This window comes from Leucoraja erinacea, chromosome 1 (genome assembly GCF_028641065.1).
Source record: "Leucoraja erinacea ecotype New England chromosome 1, Leri_hhj_1, whole genome shotgun sequence".
Taxonomy (NCBI): Eukaryota; Metazoa; Chordata; class Chondrichthyes; order Rajiformes; family Rajidae; genus Leucoraja; species Leucoraja erinaceus.
Window position 1 is genome coordinate 120,033,772 of NC_073377.1, and position 19,297 is coordinate 120,053,068.

General features: G+C 44.6%; 1 protein-coding gene across 2 annotated transcripts in view; it reads left to right on the top strand.

Annotated features, from left to right (window-relative positions):
- The first annotated feature begins 460 nt into the window (after positions 1–460).
- sh2d4a (SH2 domain containing 4A) overlaps positions 461–19,297 on the top strand; it is a 65,120-nt gene continuing 46,283 nt past the window's right edge. Inside the window, exons 1-2 of one of the 2 annotated variants that reach the window (XM_055642281.1) lie at positions 461–1,068; positions 5,386–5,673. In XM_055642281.1, coding sequence (XP_055498256.1) covers positions 5,508–5,673 — 166 coding nt within the window. In that variant the 5' untranslated portion in view covers positions 461–1,068; positions 5,386–5,507. The remainder of the gene's footprint in view (positions 1,069–5,385; positions 5,674–19,297) is intronic. The other variant, XM_055642270.1, reaches the window with a different exon arrangement.

Here is a 19,297-nt window from a genome sequence, read left to right on the forward strand (position 1 = left end):
GTGGGACCTTACCGAATGCATTCTGAAAGTCCAGGTACACTACATCCACTGGCTCTCCCATGTCCATTTTCCTAGTTACATCCTCAAAAAAATCCAGAAGATTAGTCAAGCATGATTTCCCCTTCGTAAATCCATGCCGACTCGGCCGGATCCTGTTCATCATGGTCGGACCGTCCATCATTCACGATCGGCCACACAAACCCCAGATGGGCAGCGATCCTTGCGCCACCTTCCCTCATCCACAGGTAAAGGTGTAACAAACACGGCGGGGGCGGGACTAGCAGGGCGCCGGCGTCTGATTGGCCAGACAAACGCCAGTTACAATGCAGGGGGCGGGGACAGGGATGGAACGCGGTTTCCCGGCGTGTGATTGGGCGGGTCGGCTGTCCGTCAGCGGTAAGGGGCGTGGCGATGCTAATGCCGCCCCGGGCTGGAATGTGAGGCACGCGGTAGAAGTGTAGACTCGCCGCTCGGCCCCTCCCGCTGCCCCACTCACTCACTTACACCGCTAGCTCTGCACAGTGACTCGTCTCCTCTCCCCTTCCCACCAGCCTGCTGCTTTCGGGAAAGCCCCCGGGCATGTCCGGAGTGCGTGTCAAAGAGTTGGCGCTTTCGTCTACGGGCAAACACTTGCGAGCCGCTGTCAGGAATTCATTCTGGGCGGGGAGAGCGGCTGAGTCGCTACATTGCCGGCGTTGAGCATATCCATGTACTGTGACCGTAATCTTCACCGGGAGCTGCGGTGATGCTTTGTCGGAAGCAACCGAGGGTAGATCCCACTCTCTGATCTTTGGCAAGGAGAGAGCTCCAGCTCCCCCGGAAGATTGAAGTGCTGGTGAGTTTCTTACCTTCACACTACCATCGAATTAGAGCGGCCAGCAAGGAAGGCTCGCGTCAATATCCCGGAGGCATTTCCTTCCCTTGTAGCGGAAGAAATGCAAGGTGTTGATTAAACATGGAGTATCTTCCAGCTACCAATTGCTGAATGACCTGACTCGCATTGTTGTTCCTACTTTGCACTCTGTACCCTGGCGAAGGAAGTTAAACTGCCCATTGGACCGCGTGGGGGTATGTTGAGTTTAATTACTCATTTAAAAACAGCTAGCGTGTGCCCCATTTTAAAGAGGTCCCCTTTAATGCTGGCGGAGTTTGGTGTAATGGTTTAAATGAACTTTTACAATGCAGTACTGGTGCCAAATGAATTAGAGGTGGGACCACTTCATTTAAAACAATGCTTCTGGTGAAGTTTTTGCCTATTCACAACATTTTACAATATACTGGAAAGTCAGATTTAAAGAAAAATACAGACGTGTAAGATAAATATAGACGTTGGTATTCAAATGTAAAGCTTAGTGTGTTTCTGTTTGAAGCATAGTTAACACATGGCGTTCTTGGCACTAAACCTAGAAGTTTTTTGCAGCTGTATGTTTTCAATTACAAAGTGAGATTTGTATGAAATGTGTTCTGTTTAAAAATGGGAGCTAAAATTGAATGCGACTTTTCATGCGGGGCCCCTTGCATCCGTGACTCATGCAATGCGCTATTCCTAAGAATCCATTGCAACGATGACCTTCCGAAAAAACTCATTCCATTATATTGGAGCGTCCTTGCCAAGTTAACCAAACCGCAGTTGCATTTGGAACAGTCAATGCATTAGAATGAATCACTCAGTTGTGACGCGGTGCAATCAGTGGAATGAATTTTAATTTGAGGCATTTTCACTTGCGAGAATTTAAGCATTTCAATGTTGTCCTAAATCTCGTTCGACAGCTTTTAACGTATTCATGCCTGTATGTGGCTTGTGCATTCCATCTTGCGCATTTGATGTAATCAAGCATATTTAATATCATTGTTGAGTATCACATATTATATTTCTTCCGAATCGCTGGTTTTGGACGAAATAATGCCAATCGTTAAAAGTTTTTAAAAAAACAGCTGGAGGAACTCACCGAGTCGGATAGTGTCTGTGGGAAATGGTCTTCGGTCAGAAGACCACCTGGTTTCCTCCAACATTTTAGTTTAGTTTATTGTCACATGCACCGAGGTGTAGTGTTTAGTTGCCTGTTATCCAGTCGGCGAGAAGGCAAAACACGATTACAATCAAGCCGTTCACACACAGGACAGGGACTAACTTTCGTGCAAGATAAAATCCAGTCCGATTAGAGGTAGTCCAAGGTTCTCCATTGAGGTGGATTTTAGGTCAGGACAGCTCTTTAATTGATAATAAATGGTTCAGTTGCATGAAAACAGCTGGACAGAAGCTGTCCCTGAATCTCTTTTTTACTCAAGATTCCAGCATCTGCTTTACCTTCTCAGGCGGTTGTTAATATTTTAATGCAAATGATACACAGTCATCACTGGAACGAGCCATCAAGTCACTCCACTCCTTGGGTCATCGGCCATAAAAGTAGCAACCAGTTAGGCTGAAGAAGTGGAAAAGAGGAACTGCAGATGCTGGTTTATGGGGGGGAAAAAAGACAAAAAGAAAAAAAGTGCTGGAATAACTCAGTGGATCGGGAGGCATCCCTGCAGGACATGGATAGGTGAAGTTTTGGGGGACCATTCTTCAGACTGATGGGTGGGGGAAGAAAGCCAGAAGAGAGGAGGGATAGAACAAAGTGTGACAGGTAATATGTGAAGACAGATGGTGGGGGGGGGGGGGGGGCTGATTAGAAGGTAGTTGGACAAAGGCCAGAGATGAATAAAACAAGGTGTGAGACAAAAGAATTGGAGATCAGCAAATTGTGAAGCCAGAGAAAGGATGTAGGGGGAGTGAGAGTCCAGGTGGAGCACAGGGGAGGGGCTGGGGAAGTAGGAGTGAGGTGAGGAGTGAGGAAGTAGTGGGGCTTGGGGGGGGAAAGGGGAGATGTTAGAGGTTACCTAAAATTGGAGAATTCAATGTTCATACCCCCATAGCAGTTAGTGCCCATGCCTTACTGCTCCAGAGACCAGGTTTGCTACTGACCACCACGAAGGCTGCATGGTTTACGTTCTATGTGGCTGTTTGAGTTTTTTTTGTGTGTTCTGGCTGCTTCCCATATTCCAAAAAATAGGCTGGTAGGTTACCATAGGCTACTATAAGATTAGGTTTAGATGTATTGTAGTCCCGGATACTGTGGTAAAGTGAAAAGCTTTATTTTGCATGTTATTCAGCCAAATTGGATAATACATAAATACAATCGAGCCAAACTTGATGACAATAGGTAGAGAAGAGGGGATACAAATGCAGGAATTAGTTCTCAGCATTGTAACGTGCCATTTCCAGACAAAGTCCAATATCCACAATGGTTCATAAGTTCTAGGAGCAGAATAAGGCCATTCGGCCCATCAAGTCTACTCTGCCATTCAATCACGGCTGGTCTGGCTTTCTGTCACAACCATTCTACAGCCTTTTCCCCAGAACCCCTGACAACCTTACTAATCAAAAATCTGTCGAACCATTGATTTGGACTCCACAGCCGTGTGTGGCAATGGATTCCCCAGATTCACCTCCCTCTGACTAAAGAGGTATAGGCAAATCAGATAATGTCTGGGTTTATGGCATTATATTACTTTTGGAATAGCTAAGTGGAAAAAACAGATCGAAAGGGAAGGCAATAAAAAGGGGAATTGGTCTAATGGGATTGTTCTGGCCTGGTGAGCAGAAAGACTTCTGTCATAAGTGGCTTAATGTGCATTGGCACCGCATTTCCTACAATCCTGCAGTGAACTGTCTGCCTAACTTGGGAGATTTGTGCTGAGTGTTTGTCAGAATTGGTGAATGATACAAGTTATCCAGATGCTGGAGTCTTGAAGCAGACACCAAAGTGGTGTGGCAGGTAGAGCTGCTGCCTCAAAGTACCAGTGACTAGGGTTTAATCCTGACGCCCAGGTGTAGCATGTTCACCCTGTGATCTCCAGGCACTCTGGTCCCCCCCCCCCCCCCCCCCCCCCCCCCCCATACCACAAACACGTGAGGTCGCCAGATTAATTGCCAATGTGAATTGTTGCTGGTGCAATGGTAACTGTGGCAACCGAGGGTGGGGGGTGGGGAGTTGACGTGGAGAGAATAAATATAGATAGGATACGTGTAAATGCGTGGTAAGTGATTGATGTGACCTTTAAGGTGGATCAAGTGCACTGTTTCTCCCTATTCTTGACTCTAAAGCCTATCTTGAAAATTTAAGCATAATTCTAGACAGAGCCTTTTCTTGCATTAAATGTTATTCCCTTTATATTGTATCTGTACACTGTGGATGGCCTAATTGTAATCATGTATATTCTTTTCTCTGACAGTATAAAAGAACAAAAAACTTTTCATTGTACTTCAGTACATGTGACAATCATAAACTAAACTATGCGCCACCATCATAATGGGGTCACTTTATTCCTGTTTGACCTTGGTAGATTAGTCATTTAAAAATATATCTTTTCCTCTTTGCTTAAATAGACCATGGACAATAGGTGCAGGAGTAGGCCATTCGGCCCTTCGAGCCAGCACTACCATTCACTGTGATCATGGCTGGTCATCCACAATCAGTAACCCGTTCCTGCCTTCTCCCCATATCCCTTGACTCCGCTATCTTTAAGAGCTCTATCTAACTCTCTTGAAAGCATCCAGAGAATTGGCCTCCGCTGCCTTCTGAGGCAGAGAATTTCACAGATTTACAACTCTCTGGGTGAAAAAGGTTTTCCTCATCTCTATTCTAAATGGCCTCTCTCTTATTCTTAACATGTGGCCCCTGGTTCTGGACTCTCTCCCCCCCCCCCCCCCTACCAACATCGGGAATATGTTTCCTGCCTCTATCGTGCCCAATCTTATGTGTTTCAATAAGTTTCCTCCCATCCTTCTAAATTCCAGTGTGTACAAGCCCAGCCGCTCCATTCTATCAACATATGACAGACATGCCATCCTGGGCGGGACTGTCGTGCAGCTTCTCGGCATTTATGTTTTTTAAAGATAGTTGCATATTTCAAGTCGGGTCAAATCAACTTTATTTGTGACATACACATACAAGATGTGCAATGAAATGAAAGTGGCAATGCATGCGGATTGTGCAAAAAGCTACAGAACAGAATAGAACAGAATCAGTATTTACATAACAGGGGGGAAAAAGCAGCACTTTTAAAAAGACACAACACAACAGTAAATTAGTAAATTAAATTAGTCCCTGGTGAGATAAGATTTTACAGTCCTAATGGCCTGTGGGAAGAAACTCCATCTCATCCTCTCTGTTTTCACAGCATGACAGTCAGGCAAACGCCTCCGCTGTCTATTTAGTTTGTTAGTTTGACACCCTCTTGAACGTGTCTAGTTGGGGGAAGAAGGAATTTGGGATTGAAATTGCGCTGAAATGTGGTCATTTTGGTTACATTCTATTTTTGTTTTCTCTCTTTCTTTTGTAGGTGGCCAGACCAGGAACCACTAGTAATTGAGCTTTGGGTTACTCCTGCCGACTTTTAGCCTCTGTGTAAACTGCGTTTGGTTTGGTAACTCGAGCAACTGGTGCAATAGCAAGGCTGTGAAAATGCTGCAGCAGATACTGGAGACTATGTATATTGACCCAGAACTTCTGGCTGAACTCAATGAAGAACAAAAACAGATACTGTTCTTTAAAATGCGACAGGAGCAGATTCGAAGATGGAAGGATAATGAGAAAAAACTGGAATCAAAGGAAAATAAATCGTCGACAAGTAAGCTGATGTTGGTCATGTTACAAAGGTCAAATGTTTATTTGAACTACACTTCATGTAAAATATATTGCTGTCTTCCTACAAGAAGAAAGGGTTAACGGGAGGTTTATGGTTGGTCATCTAAATCCATAACCCTCTTGATTGAATAAATGAGGTGAATGTTTCTCGTGGCTGACAAGATGGAGGGAAAGCAAAGAACTTGGGTTTAGCACATATGGTAGAGTAATCAGGCTGATTATGGTCAGACCCATTCCTGATACAACTTTTGGTTGTGGGATCCAATTTCCTTTGAAGAGGGAATTGAATGTAATCTTCAAAGATTTGGACCTTTCCGTTCCTTTCCATAAACTTTTACGGATTAGGAAGCAAGTGTTCGGAAGTGGGACGAGTTCACTAATATAATCAGATGCGGAGAGCTGAGTGATCATCTGACATGTTAAATGATCATCTAACATGTTAAATGAGTCTGTGATCATTCACAAATCTTATTTTGTTCCTAAAGATACTTGTTTCCTGCATCTGCATATCTCCATTAGTTGATGTGGTGGAAAAGTATGTGGAATAATTATTAATCTCTCCATGAGAATATAATTCCCTTTTTGGTTTCTGATTTACCTCCAAATTTAATTGTTAAATACATCTGGCTTTCCTTCCTTCCCGAAAATTGATTCTCTTCCTTTTTAAGACAAAGGTTTATTTATCACATCCATCAAATAGGAACTGGAATGATGAAATTATTATGCTGTAGTGTTAGACATATTAGATATTAGCAACAATTATTAATGCCACCATCTGCTCTCCATGCCTCCCATTTTAGCCAAACATTTGGGAATCTGGCTTAATGTCAGTATTGATTTCTTCAATTGATAACTATTCTGTGAAAGACATGGTGACATCATGCTATGTCACTAGTGGTTAATATTTACTGGGTAGAACAGGCTGTTGTGTTCTGGTTTAGGGACTTGCAGCAATTGTATGTCAGTTGAAATACAAATTCCAGGTTTAAGCATTGCTTGCCGACCAGGGATGCTGTGTTGTGGAGTGCAGGAACAGGAGCATGTGATAAACAATGTGGGAGTTGGCACCATTGATGCCGAACCATTAACATTTCCAAGTAGCATTTATTGCAGTAATACTGTAATTTCAGAAAGATGTCTTGATTCCTATATTGACTTCTAGCAGTGATGACCAACATGCCATTTGCTTTCTAATTCTGCTGCATCTATATTTAGGTTAATTTCTCACGTATACCGGGGTACAGTGAAAGTCTTCTTGTTGCGTGATTACCAGTCTGCGGAAAGATTATACATGGACACATAGATGGAATAACTCAGCAGGTCAGGCATCATCTCTGGAGAAAAGGAATAGGTGATGTTTTGGGTCGGGGCCCTTCTTCAGACTTCAGGTCTCGACCTGAAACATCACATATTCATTTTCTCCAGAGATGCTGTCTGACCCGCTGAGTTACTCCAGCGTTTTATGTCCATCTTCATTTTAAACCAGCATCTGCAGTTCTTTTCTACAAGATGATACCTTGATTACTATTAAGCCATCAACAGTGTACAGATACAGGATAAAAGGAATAACATTTAGCTCAAGGTAAAGTCAGGTTAAAGATTTATCTGAGGGTTTCCAATGAGGTAGATAGTAGCTCAGGACCGCTCACTAGTTACTGACGGGATGGTTCAGTTGCCCGATAACAGCTGGGAAGATATTGGGGGAAAAGGCCGGAACGGGGCAATGATTTTAGATGATCAGCCATGATCATATTGAATGGCGGTGCTGGCTCGAAGGGCCGAATGGCCTACTCCTGCACATATTTTCTGTTTCTAATTTGATATTTGATCTTATTCCTCAAATGTGTTATTTCCCACACTCTGCTCAGTCATTTTAGTGTCGTGATTGTACATCCATTATTATAGATTCCTGCATTTTCCTAAGTATTGATGTCTCAATACAGGTCGGTGGCTTTCAGTTTTTGCTTTCCACTTTACTTAAATACCGAGTTCCAGGACTGATTTTTGAACCAGTTGCTAAGATTTATCTCCATAGTCTCCAATTTCTAAACCCTTGGGATGTAAACCATTGGCTGCTTGGGATTTATCAGTGTTTTGACATGTTAGTAATATGAATAACAAATACTAATTTCATTTACTACTTTGCTTGCTCTAAATGTTTAGATTTTCACCATTTCTAATGGTGTTTTCTGTGTCTAACTTCATGGAAGACGCCAAGCATTTAGTTCCTCTGCCATTTCTTTCTCCCCTTCTCTATCTCTTCCCATACTTGTCTGTAAATGACCATTGCTTGTCTTCTGTTTTACAGATGGAAGTTCTTGCAGTCGGTTTTTGTTTCTCAATGTTTAGTCTTGTACTTTTTTGCACATTCTTTGAATTCTACAACGTTCCCGATTATCTAAAACATTACCCAATTAACTGAGTTCCTCCAGCAGTTTGTTCTTTGCACAAGATCCAGTGTCTGCAGTCTCTTGCGTCTCCAATTATCCTTTTCCTGGCAATCTCACAATCATTCTCTTAATTATAGTGCTCGGGTTTGGTCACCCTGCAGCTATGATTCTATTATAATGGCAATGAGATCCAACTAACATTCGTGCTGTGAATTCACTCTCCTTGTTGAGAATGTGTATTTAAATATGACCTCCTAATATTTTCCATATTCTGGCTGCTATTTTTCTTTGTTTCTGCTGAATATTTCATTTTACTAACATCCAGTTCCTGCCTTGTTTCTCTCTTGACTCTCCCCCTGGGTTCCATTCCTTTGCCAAGCTAGTTAAAGTATTCCCCAACAAAATAAAAGAATACTGAAAATCTGAAACAAAAAATGGTGGTAAGACTCGTCAAGTCAGGCAACATCTGTGGAAAAGAGAAACCATCAACGTTTTGGGTCTTGAATCCTTTGTCACAACAGTGAGAAGGACCTAAGATGGACACAAAGCGCTGGAGTAACTTGGGCAGGCAGCGTCTATGGAGAGAAGAAATGGGTGATGTTGTGGGTCAAGACCCTGAAGTTACTTCAGCATTTTGTGCCTGACTTGTGTGGTGGACCTACCTGGTTATTGGTACCTGTCCTGATGAGGTTTAACCCATTTAAGGTTCTGCCAGAGATGGTCCCAAAGTCTCTGATGTTTTGAGCTCTTCCTCCTATACCAACTTCAACAACTTGTTCAATTGCCCCATCTTCCTATTTGTATACCTTACGAGCATTGGTACCGGGAGTAAACCTGAGATTTCTACCTTTTGAGACCTGCTTTATAATGGCATTCCAAGCTTCCCACCATCCACATCCTCTATCCATCTTGCCCCCTTGAGTTCCCTTTTTCAGACTTTTAGAGAAACAGCGTGGAAACAGGCCCGTCAGCCCACCAAGTCAGTGCCGGCCAGTGATCAACATCTAACTCCATCCTGCACAATAGGTTCAACTTTACTGAACCCTGCAAACCTGCACTTCTTTGAAATGTGAGAGGAAGCCAGAGCACCCAGAGAAAATCCATGAGATTGTTGGGAGAACATGCTAACTCCACATAGACAGCACCCATAGTTGGGAATGAACCAGAGTCTCTGATGTTGTAAGGCAGCAATTCTATTGCTGCGCCACTATGCCGCCCTTTCCATTCATCACCCTTGCCCTTCAGAATACCCTCCAAACATTGGGGCCACCCTTGTTGCTGATGCCAAGGGGACTGCGTTCTGGAGCCCTGCCCACAGCCGCAGTAATGACCTCACAATTGATGCTGCTCACTTGATCTTTCTTCTTGGCATTGAGCCACTTGAGATTCCACACTTTTGTCTCTTGACGCCACTCTCTTTTGCAGCTGTCGCTCTTACCAATATCCAAATGGGAAAACCTGATGAGTGAGCTGGGTGGACTCTGGGGATTCCCACCCACTTGCCTGCACCTGTTAGTGTGTCAGTCAGTCAACCATTGTTTCACTGTCTGCACCCTTGCTGCAGTGAAACATCCATTCCAGACGTGTATGTGACCTTTGGTTGAAGCTGACCTTCTCCCTTTTGTGTCCCCAAGCTGAACTTCTGACCCAATCGTAAGTGTAGAACTTCTCTTGGGTCGCACATTGCCTTTTGTGCGCCATGTTCCTGAATTTGGGTTCTTTACATAACCTTGCCTAGGTTCGCATGTTTGTGTACAATGCACATACTTGGCATTTTGGGCATTTTGAAAGCATGTTCCGTCACCACTAATGCAGCAAGTGCATGTTGCTGGCAAGGCCAGCTTGCATTGTCTCTCCCTAATTGCCTGTGCCCCAAAAAGGCAGTAAAGAGTTAAGCACATGGATGGGTCTGGAGCCACATGCAAGGGATGAATGAATCGGCCAGGTTTCCACAACAATCTGGTAGTTTCATTGTTTCTGAGGCGAGCTTTAATTCCTGATTTATGTACATTCTCCAGCTGTCGTGGTGGGATTTGAATCTGTCTCTAAATCAATGGTCAGGAACTTGGCTGTAATTTAATACTGCTCCTAATACAGCCTACATTCTTGTGTCCTTTAAGTGCCTGTCCCACTTTCACGACCTAATTCACAACCTTTTTTTACTTGTGGGCATTTTTCATCATGCCAGAAAAACGCCCCGACCTACTTGATGCCACGAGTACCTACGACTAGCATCACAGCCTGCTACAACCTACCTATGTGACGACAATGCTGCAAGTAAGAGTCGAGGGCAAACTCGGCAGAGGTTGTGAATTTGGTCGTGAAACTGAAACAGGCCCTTTACTACAATATCATCTCTAGCACCACTGTGGGTAAAAATTGCTACAGCTGCTCCGCTGGCTAGCCTCCCTCCTATACCCCGTACACTCTAAAGTTTGACTACCTTTACAGTAAGTGACACTTGCTCAACGTCTCTATTGTCATTCGCTGCCAGTTCTCCATGACAAATCCAGTTTGAAATTTACATCCTTTTAAAATCTATCTTTGATTATCCTCTTGAGTTCACTGTGAACTTTTCCCAGCTTTACAAATCCCTTGGTATATTGTCTGTGGTCATCTATGCTATCCACAATCTTTATCCAACCACTGATTAGACACCGCCCCCTTAATTCTCACCATCCCCCGTTTTTGTTAATCTTCCACTTGAAACCTACCTCTAAGCTTTCTAATTTGTATGCAGGCTTCTGCAATGTGCCATGTGGCAGATATCTATATGGAGGATGCCATAAGTCAGTGCATGGTAGTCAGCCTAATCGTCACCTGATTATAATACTGAAACTATATCGGAGAATGTACCCAGACCAAAGTCACCTCTTGTCTGCACCACAGTGTACTAAATGAAGTAATATTGGAACAGCAGCAAGATTGCAGCTTTTCTGTGGGTTCTGCCTATGCCGTTCTGCTGAGAAATCAGTCTCGGGAGCTGTGACTAATTTCCTTCTAGTACCTATTAAACTATTCTGATGTGGATGGGGATTGTTTGTATGGTGGTGATGCATGGGACATTGTGGTGCATAGAAATGGGTGACTTCATTAAATTAAAGATACTTGTTTGGGCCGCTTCTGTATTTTTATGTCGTGGGGGGTGGGGGGGGGGGGGAATTGGTCAAGGTTGTCAAAGGAGACAACCAGTGAGCTCATTTTTATAGGTAAGCTTTTACTATGAAAGTAGATGCAGAGAGCTGAGTAATGTTTAAAGGAATTTGGGTGTGTTTGTTTATTTTGGATTTTTTGTCCATGACTTGTTTCTTCAAACTTGATTTCCAAGTAGTGTGGGCAGGGATTGCCGAGTCAGGTGGCATGACGGAAACATGAACACAAATCCAAAACACTCATACATTTTAATACATTAGTAACTTCAAGTATTTAAGAGGGAACTGCAGATGCTGGAGAATCGAAGGTTACACAAAAAAGCTGGAGAAACTCAGCGGGTGCAGCAGCCTCTATGGAGCGAAGGAAATAGGCAACGTTTCGGGCCGAAACCCGTCTTCAGACTGATCGGGGGTGGGGGTGGGTGGGGACAAGAAAGGGAAAAGGAGGAGTAGCCCGAAGGCTGGGGGATGGGAGGAGACAGCAGGGGGGCTGAGGGAGGGTAGGAGACAGCAAGGACTAACAAAATTGGGAGAATTCGATGTTCATGCCCCCGGGGTGCAGACTCCCCAAACGGAATATGAGGTGCTGTTCCTCCAATTTCCGGTGCTGCTCGCTGTGGCCATGGAGGAGACCCAGGACAGAGAGGTCAGAGACGGAGTGGGAGGGGGAGTTGAAGTGCTGAGCCACCGGGAGGTCAGCTTGGTTATTGCGGACCGAGCGGAGGTGTTCGGCGAAACGATCGCCCAACCTCCGCTTGGTCTCACCGATATAGATCTGCTGACATCTAGAGCAGCGGACGCAATAGATGAGGTTGGAAGAGATGCAGGTAAACCTCTGTCGCACCTGGAACGATTGCTTGGGTCCTTGAACGGAGTCGAGGGGGGAGGTAAAGGGACAAGTGTTGCATCTCTTGCGGTTGCAAGGGAAAGTGCCCGGGGAGGGGGTGGACCGAGAGGGAAGGGAAGAATTGACAAGGGAGTTATGGAGGGAGCGGTCTTTGCGGAAGGCAGATATGGGGGGAGATGGGAAGATGTGGCGAGTGGTGGGGTCACGTTGGAGGTGGCGAAACTGACGGAGGATTACTTTTTGTATGTGACGGCTGGTGGGGTGAAAGGTGAGGACTAGGGGGACTCTGCCCTTGTTGCGAGTGCGAGTCTGGGTAAGAATGTGGTCGTACAGTTGGAGGACTCGCAACAAGGGCAGAGTCCCCCTAGTCCTCACCTTTCACCCCACCAGCCGTCACATACAAAAAGTAATCCTCCGTCAGTTTCGCCACCTCCAACGTGACCCCACCACTCGCCACATCTTCCCATCTCCCCCCATATCTGCCTTCCGCAAAGACCGCTCCCTCCATAACTCCCTTGTCAATTCTTCCCTTCCCTCTCGGTCCACCCCCTCCCCGGGCACTTTCCCTTGCAACCGCAGGAGATGCAACACTTGTCCCTTTACCTCCCCCCTCGACTCCGTTCAAGGACCCAAGCAATCGTTCCAGGTGCGACAGAGGTTTACCTGCATCTCTTCCAACCTCATCTATTGCGTCCGCTGCTCTAGATGTCAGCAGATCTATATCGGTGAGACCAAGCGGAGGTTGGGCGATCGTTTCGCCGAACACCTCCGCTCGGTCCGCAATAACCAAGCTGACCTCCCGGTGGCTCAGCACTTCAACTCCCCCTCCCACTCCGTCTCCGACCTCTCTGTCCTGGGTCTCCTCCATGGCCACAGCGAGCAGCACCGGAAATTGGAGGAACAGCACCTCATATTCCGTTTGGGGAGTCTGCACCCCGGGGGCATGAACATCGAATTCTCCCAATTTTGTTAGTCCTTGCTGTCTCCTACCCTCCCTCAGCCCCCCTGCTGTCTCCTCCCATCCCCCAGCCTTCGGGCTACTCCTCCTTTTCCCTTTCTTGTCCCCACCCACCCCCGCCCCCGATCAGTCTGAAGAAGGGTTTTGGCCCGAAACGTTGCCTATTTCCTTCGCTCCATAGATGCTGCTGCACCCGCTGAGTTTCTCCAGCTTTTTTGTGTAACCAGTAACTTCAAGTATATGCTCAGAACCCTATTTGTACTTGATGTTTGAGGAGAAAAATATTGGTCATAATCATACAGCACTTAAACTGGTCCTTCAGTCCAATTCATCCATTCTGGCCGAGATGCCCCATGTAAGCTAATAGGCCTTTTTCACGGGGCGACTTGACGCAAGATGTAGCCAGAGTGAAGTGGTCGTGGTCTAGCACGATATCACACGATATAACGGGGGGGTAGACAAAGAGTTCCCACGGTACTTGGCATTTCTGTTATTTGTGCGAGTGACTTGTCCGTCTCCCGAGCTTTCCCGTTAAATCTTGAATGACATTGTAAACTGTCAAGTGTAATTAAATCATCACGTGGGGGAGAGAGTGTAAGTTACCTAAAATTAAATAATTCAATGTTCATAGTGAACACGGACACAAAATGTTGGTGTAACTCAGCAGGTAAGTCAGATCTGGGAAGAAAAACAAAAAGCTGGAGTAAGTCAGCGTGTCAGGCAGCATCTCTGGAGAAAAAGTATAGGTGGCGATTCGAATCGGAACCCTTCTTCAGACATCCTAATCGGAATTGAGTCTGAAGATGTGTCTCGTCCCGAAACATCACCTATTTTTCTCCAGAGATGCTGCTTGACTCGCTGAGTTACTCCAGCTTTTTGTGTCTGTCTTCGTTTTAAACCAGCATGTGCAGTTCACTCCTTTACATGGGTCTCTGGAGAACATTGATTGGTAGCGTTCCGGATCCTGCTTCGGAAAGGCATCGATCGCTGGTCGGCGAGGACTCCGAGCTGTATCTCTCAAAGAAGTACATGTGAAAAATTTCTCACGGACCATAAAAATGCGGGACCTTTCAGTAAAGTCCCTTTTAAAGATTATAGTTATTTTCTTGAATCTCATTAACATAACTCATGAATAAGTTGATGTCCATATGCGGATGCAAATCTTTATTTTTTAAATTCAATCCCACAGAAGACAATTTTACTCACCTTCCGTCCCCTCTGTCCAGCTTCCGGGTTCACCGTTCGCAGGAGTTCCCGCGGTACACGCAAGAGTCAGTACGGATATCGCACCTGCCACTACGTGCATATAATGTTGCAATGTTCAACCACAAGTGTACAAGTCACTCTTGGAGAAATTCAAGCTTGTTTGAATTTTCTCCCGAGTCACCAAGTTACACGATTACCTGCCGTTAGCGCCATGGTGGTCCAGAAATGCCATACGGTTATCGCAAGAGGTTCCCACGATGTTCAACTCTGGTTAACTCTTGCGTCAAGTCGCCCCGTGAAAAAAGGGTTTAATGCCACTGTTCTGAGTTTGGCTCGTATTCCTTTCCTCTCCATGTACCTGTCCAAATGTCTTGTAAATGTTATTGTACCTGGCTCAATTACTTCCTCCAGTAGCTCATTCCATATACCAACCACCCTCTGAAAATATTGCCCCTCAAGTTCCTATTAAGTATTTTCCCCTTTTACCTTGACATCTAGTTCTTGATACTTCTACCCTGGGGGGAAAAAGACTGCATTGACTTTATCCATTCCCTTCATGATTGTCATATCACCCCCTCGGTCTGCTGCTCTCCAAGGAATAAAGTCCTAACCTAGCCCACCTCTCCCTGTAGCCCAGGCCCTCATGCCCTGGCAACATCCTCATAAATAATATTTAATAACAGTCTGCAGAACGGTAGAGAAAGCTGCCATTTGATTTATTGTTTTTCTAATTTTAGTAGATTCCTCTCTTTGTTTGAAACCAGTTTTTTGCTATGTGGATTTAAAAAAAACTAGTTGTTTCATAGTGCACTGTTTTGTGCCATCTCATGGACTTGTTCCTCAAATGTGCCTGTTAAGTGCAATTAAGTTCTCTATGCACACGCACACCTCTAAATCTGATCTGGTTCTTTGTGTCAATGGTGTTCAGGCATTGATGGTATGTAGTGCATATTTCCATAGTTGCTTGCACAATATTACTTCCCGCATATGATGCTTCTGTCGCTAAGGACTCAGACCAGATGCAGCCTGTTTTTGCATCGGTGAGATTTCTCCTTTAACTTGTTCTGCAGCACTTGTCCATCAACTTTTGTCAGTGTGTGAGAAAACCATTTCTTCAGTCTGTGGCTTTTGGGACATTTGGACGTTTCCACTAAAGAGAGTTGCAGAGGCTCTGATGCTGATTATATTCAAGACAGAGACAGATTTTTCACGGTTAAGAGCAAGGAGTGGGTGTGAGTTTAGTGCAGGGAAGTGGTGTAGTGTTTAGAAATAGACTGTTATTGCATTATGGATGAGGACAAATGGGCTGAATGGGCAAGTCTATTTCTAATATTCTGTTTTCGTTAACACCACGATTAATATCCTAGGGGTTTGCAATCCCTAATTATGTGGTGCCCAGCCATTGATAGAACATAAAACAGTACAGCTCAGGAACAGGATCTGCAGATGCTGGTTTACCAAAAAAGAAAGACACCAAGTGCTGGAGTAACTCAGCAGGTCAGGCAGCATCAGTAGAGAACATGGAAGAGTGATGTTTTGGATTGAGACCTTTCTACAGGCAGCACACGGACAGACCCTTCGGAGTACAATGTCTGCCGAATGTCATGCCAAGACTAACTCCTGTCTGCCTTCACATAATCCATATCTCCATTCCCTGCATATCCATGTACCTATCCAAAAGTATTTGAAATGCCACATCTTTTCCCCCCCCCCCCCCCTCACCTCATGGGCCCCTTCCATTATTTTCAGGCCCGGTCTTCCCTTGCCCTCCTAGTCAGCCTCTATCTACACTGGAGATCCTTGTCCTATCCGCCTACCTCTGCTAGTTCCATAATTGGAGAGTATAGAACTTTAAGGTGCAAAGTGTGAATCTGTTCCAACATGCGGGATACTTTGAACAGAATAGAATATTGCTGAGGAATTTCACACAAGGCTTCTGTACATTGCTGATGATGGTGAAAATCACAAGTAAAACTGCACATGCTGGAAATATGAAATTTAAAAAAAAGTGCAGAATGCCGAAACGCAGGGCAGTTAGCCAGCATCTGTATTAATAGTGTGGCACAATGACACAGATTTGATGCCTTACAGTGCCAGAGACCAAGGTTTCATCCTGGTTACTGGGTGCTGTCTGTATGAGGTTTGTATGTTCTCCTTGTGACCGCATAGGTTTTCTCCGGGTGCTCTGGATTCATCCCACATGCCAAAGATGTGCAGATTTGTAGGTTAATTGGCTTCTGGTGTGTAGGATAGAGCTAATGTACAGATGATTGTTGGTCAGTACGGACTGGGGCGGAAAGGCCTGTTTCCATGTTGTATCTCTAAAGCTAAAAAATGTAAAAGATCTATGGAAGAGAAATTAATTTCTCAGTCTCTCAGCCTTGGCAACGATTCAACTTTGCGTACTTGTTATGGCCAGATTAAATTCTTGTCTGATTACCTGAGAGTGTGTTTTGAACAAAGAACATTTACTCTGCATTGTTACGTTCATAAGTTCTAGGAGCAGAATTAGGCCATTCAGCCCACTGTCGACTCCACCATTCAAACATGGCTGATCTATCCTTCCCTTGCAACCCCATTTGCCTGCTTTCTCCTCATGACCCCTGACACCCGTACCCGTAACCAAGAATCTATCAATCACCGCTTTAAAAATACCCAATGTCTTGGCCTCAACGGCCATCAATGGTTATGAATTCCACAGATTCACCACCCTCTGACTAAATACATTTCTCTTTGTGTCCTTTCTATGTTCTTTTATTCTGAGGATATGGCCTCTCGTCCTGAGTCTTCCACTATTGGAAACATCCTCTCCACATCCACTCTCTCCAGGTCTTCCACTGGTGGGTGTTGTGTACAGGCTACCTAACAGTAGTAGTGAAGTTGGAGATGGTATCAAACAGGAAATTAGAAATGCGTGCGACAAAGGCAAAACAGTTATAATGGGTGACTTCAATCTACATATAGATTGGGTGAATCAAATTGGCAGGGGTGCTGAGGAAGAGGATTTCTTGGAATGTATGCGGGATAGTTATCTAAATCAACATGTAGAGGAACCAACGAGAGAGCAGGCTATTTTAGACTGGGTATTGAGTAATGAGGAAGGGTTAGTTAGCAGTCTTGTTGTACGTTCCCCCTTGGGCAAGAGTGACCATAATATGGTTGAGTTCTTCATTAGGATGGAGAGTGACATTGTTAATTCAGAAACAATGGTTCTGAACTTAAAGAAAGGTAACTTTGATGGTATGAGACATGAATTGGCCAAGATTGACTGGCAATTAATTCTAAAAGGGTTGACAGTGGATTATGCAATGGAAGACATTTAAAGACTGCATGGATGAACTACAAAAAATTGTTCATCCCAGTTTGGCAAAAGAATAAATCAGGGAAGGTAGTAAATCTGTGGATAACAAGGGAAATCAGGGATAGTATCAAAGCGAAGGATGATGCGTACAAATTAGCCAGAAAAAGCAGCATACCGGAGGACTGGGAGAAATTCAGAGACCAGCAGAGGAGGACAAAGGGCTTAATTAGGAAAGGAAAAATAGATTATGAAAGAAAACTGGCAGGGAACATAAAAACTGACTGCAAAAGTTTTTATAGATATGTGAAAAGAAAGAGATTAGTTAAAACAAATGTAGGTCCCTTGCAGTCCAAAACAGGTGAGTTGATCACGGGGAACAAGGATATGGCGGACCAGTTGAATAACTACTTTGGTTCCGTCTTCACTAAGGAAGACATAAATAATCTGCCGGAAATAGCAGGGGACCGGGGGTCAAATGAGATGGAGGAACTGAGTGAAATCCAGGTTAGCCGGGAAGTGGTGTTGGGTAAATTGAATGGATTAAAGACCGATAAATCCCCAGGGCCAGATAGGCTGCATCCCAGAGTACTTAAGGAAGTAGCCCCAGAAATAGTGGATGCATTAGTGATAATCTTTCAAAACTCTTTAGATTCTGGAGTAGTTCCTGAGGATTGGCGGGTAACAAATGTAACCCCGCTTTTTAAGAAGGGAGGGAGAGAGAAAATGGGGAATTACAGACCAGTTAGTCTAACATCGGTAGTGGGGAAACTGCTAGTCAGTTATTAAAGATGGGATAGCAGCACATTTGGAAAGTGGTGAAATCATTGGACAAAATCAGCATGGATTTACAAAAGGTAAATCATGTCTGACGAATCTTATAGAATTTTTCAAGGATGTAACTAGTAGCATGGATAGGGGAGAACCAGTGGATGTGGTGTATCTGGACTTCCAGAAGGCTTTTGACAAGGTCCCACATAAGAGATTAGTATACAAACTTAAAGCACACGGCATTGGGGGTTCAGTATTGATGTGGATAGAGAACTGGCTGGCAAACAGGAAGCAAAGAGAAGGAGTAAACGGGTCCTTTTCACAATGGCAGGCAGTGACTAGTGGGATACCGCAAGGCTCAATGCTGGGACCCCAGCTATTTACAATATATATTAATGATCTGGATGAGGGAATTGAAGGCAATATCTCCAAGTTTGCGGATGACACTAAGCTGGCGGGGAGTGTTAGCTGTGAGGAGGATGCTGGGAGACTGCAAGGTGACTTGGATAGGCTGGGTGAGTGGGCAAATGTTTGGCAGATGCAGTATAATGTGGATAAATGTGAGGTTATCCATTTTGGTGGCAAAAACAGGAAAGCAGACTATTATCTCAATGGTGGCCGACTAGGAAAAGGGGAGATGCAGCGAGACCTGGGTGTCATGGTACACCAGTCATTGAAAGTAGGCATGCAGGTGCAGCAGGCAGTGAAGAAAACGAATGGTATGTTAGCTTTCATAGCAAAAGGATTTGAGTATAGGAGCAGGGAGGTTCTACTGCAGTTGTACAGGGTCTTGGTGAGACCACACCTGGAGTATTGCGTACAGTTTTGCTCTCCAAATCTGAGGAAGGACATTATTGCCATAGAGGGAGTGCAGAGAAGGTTCACCAGACTGATTCCTGGGATGTCAGGACTGTCTTATGAAGAAAGACTGGATAGACTTGGTTTATACTCTCTAGAATTTAGGAGATTGAGAGGGGATCTTATA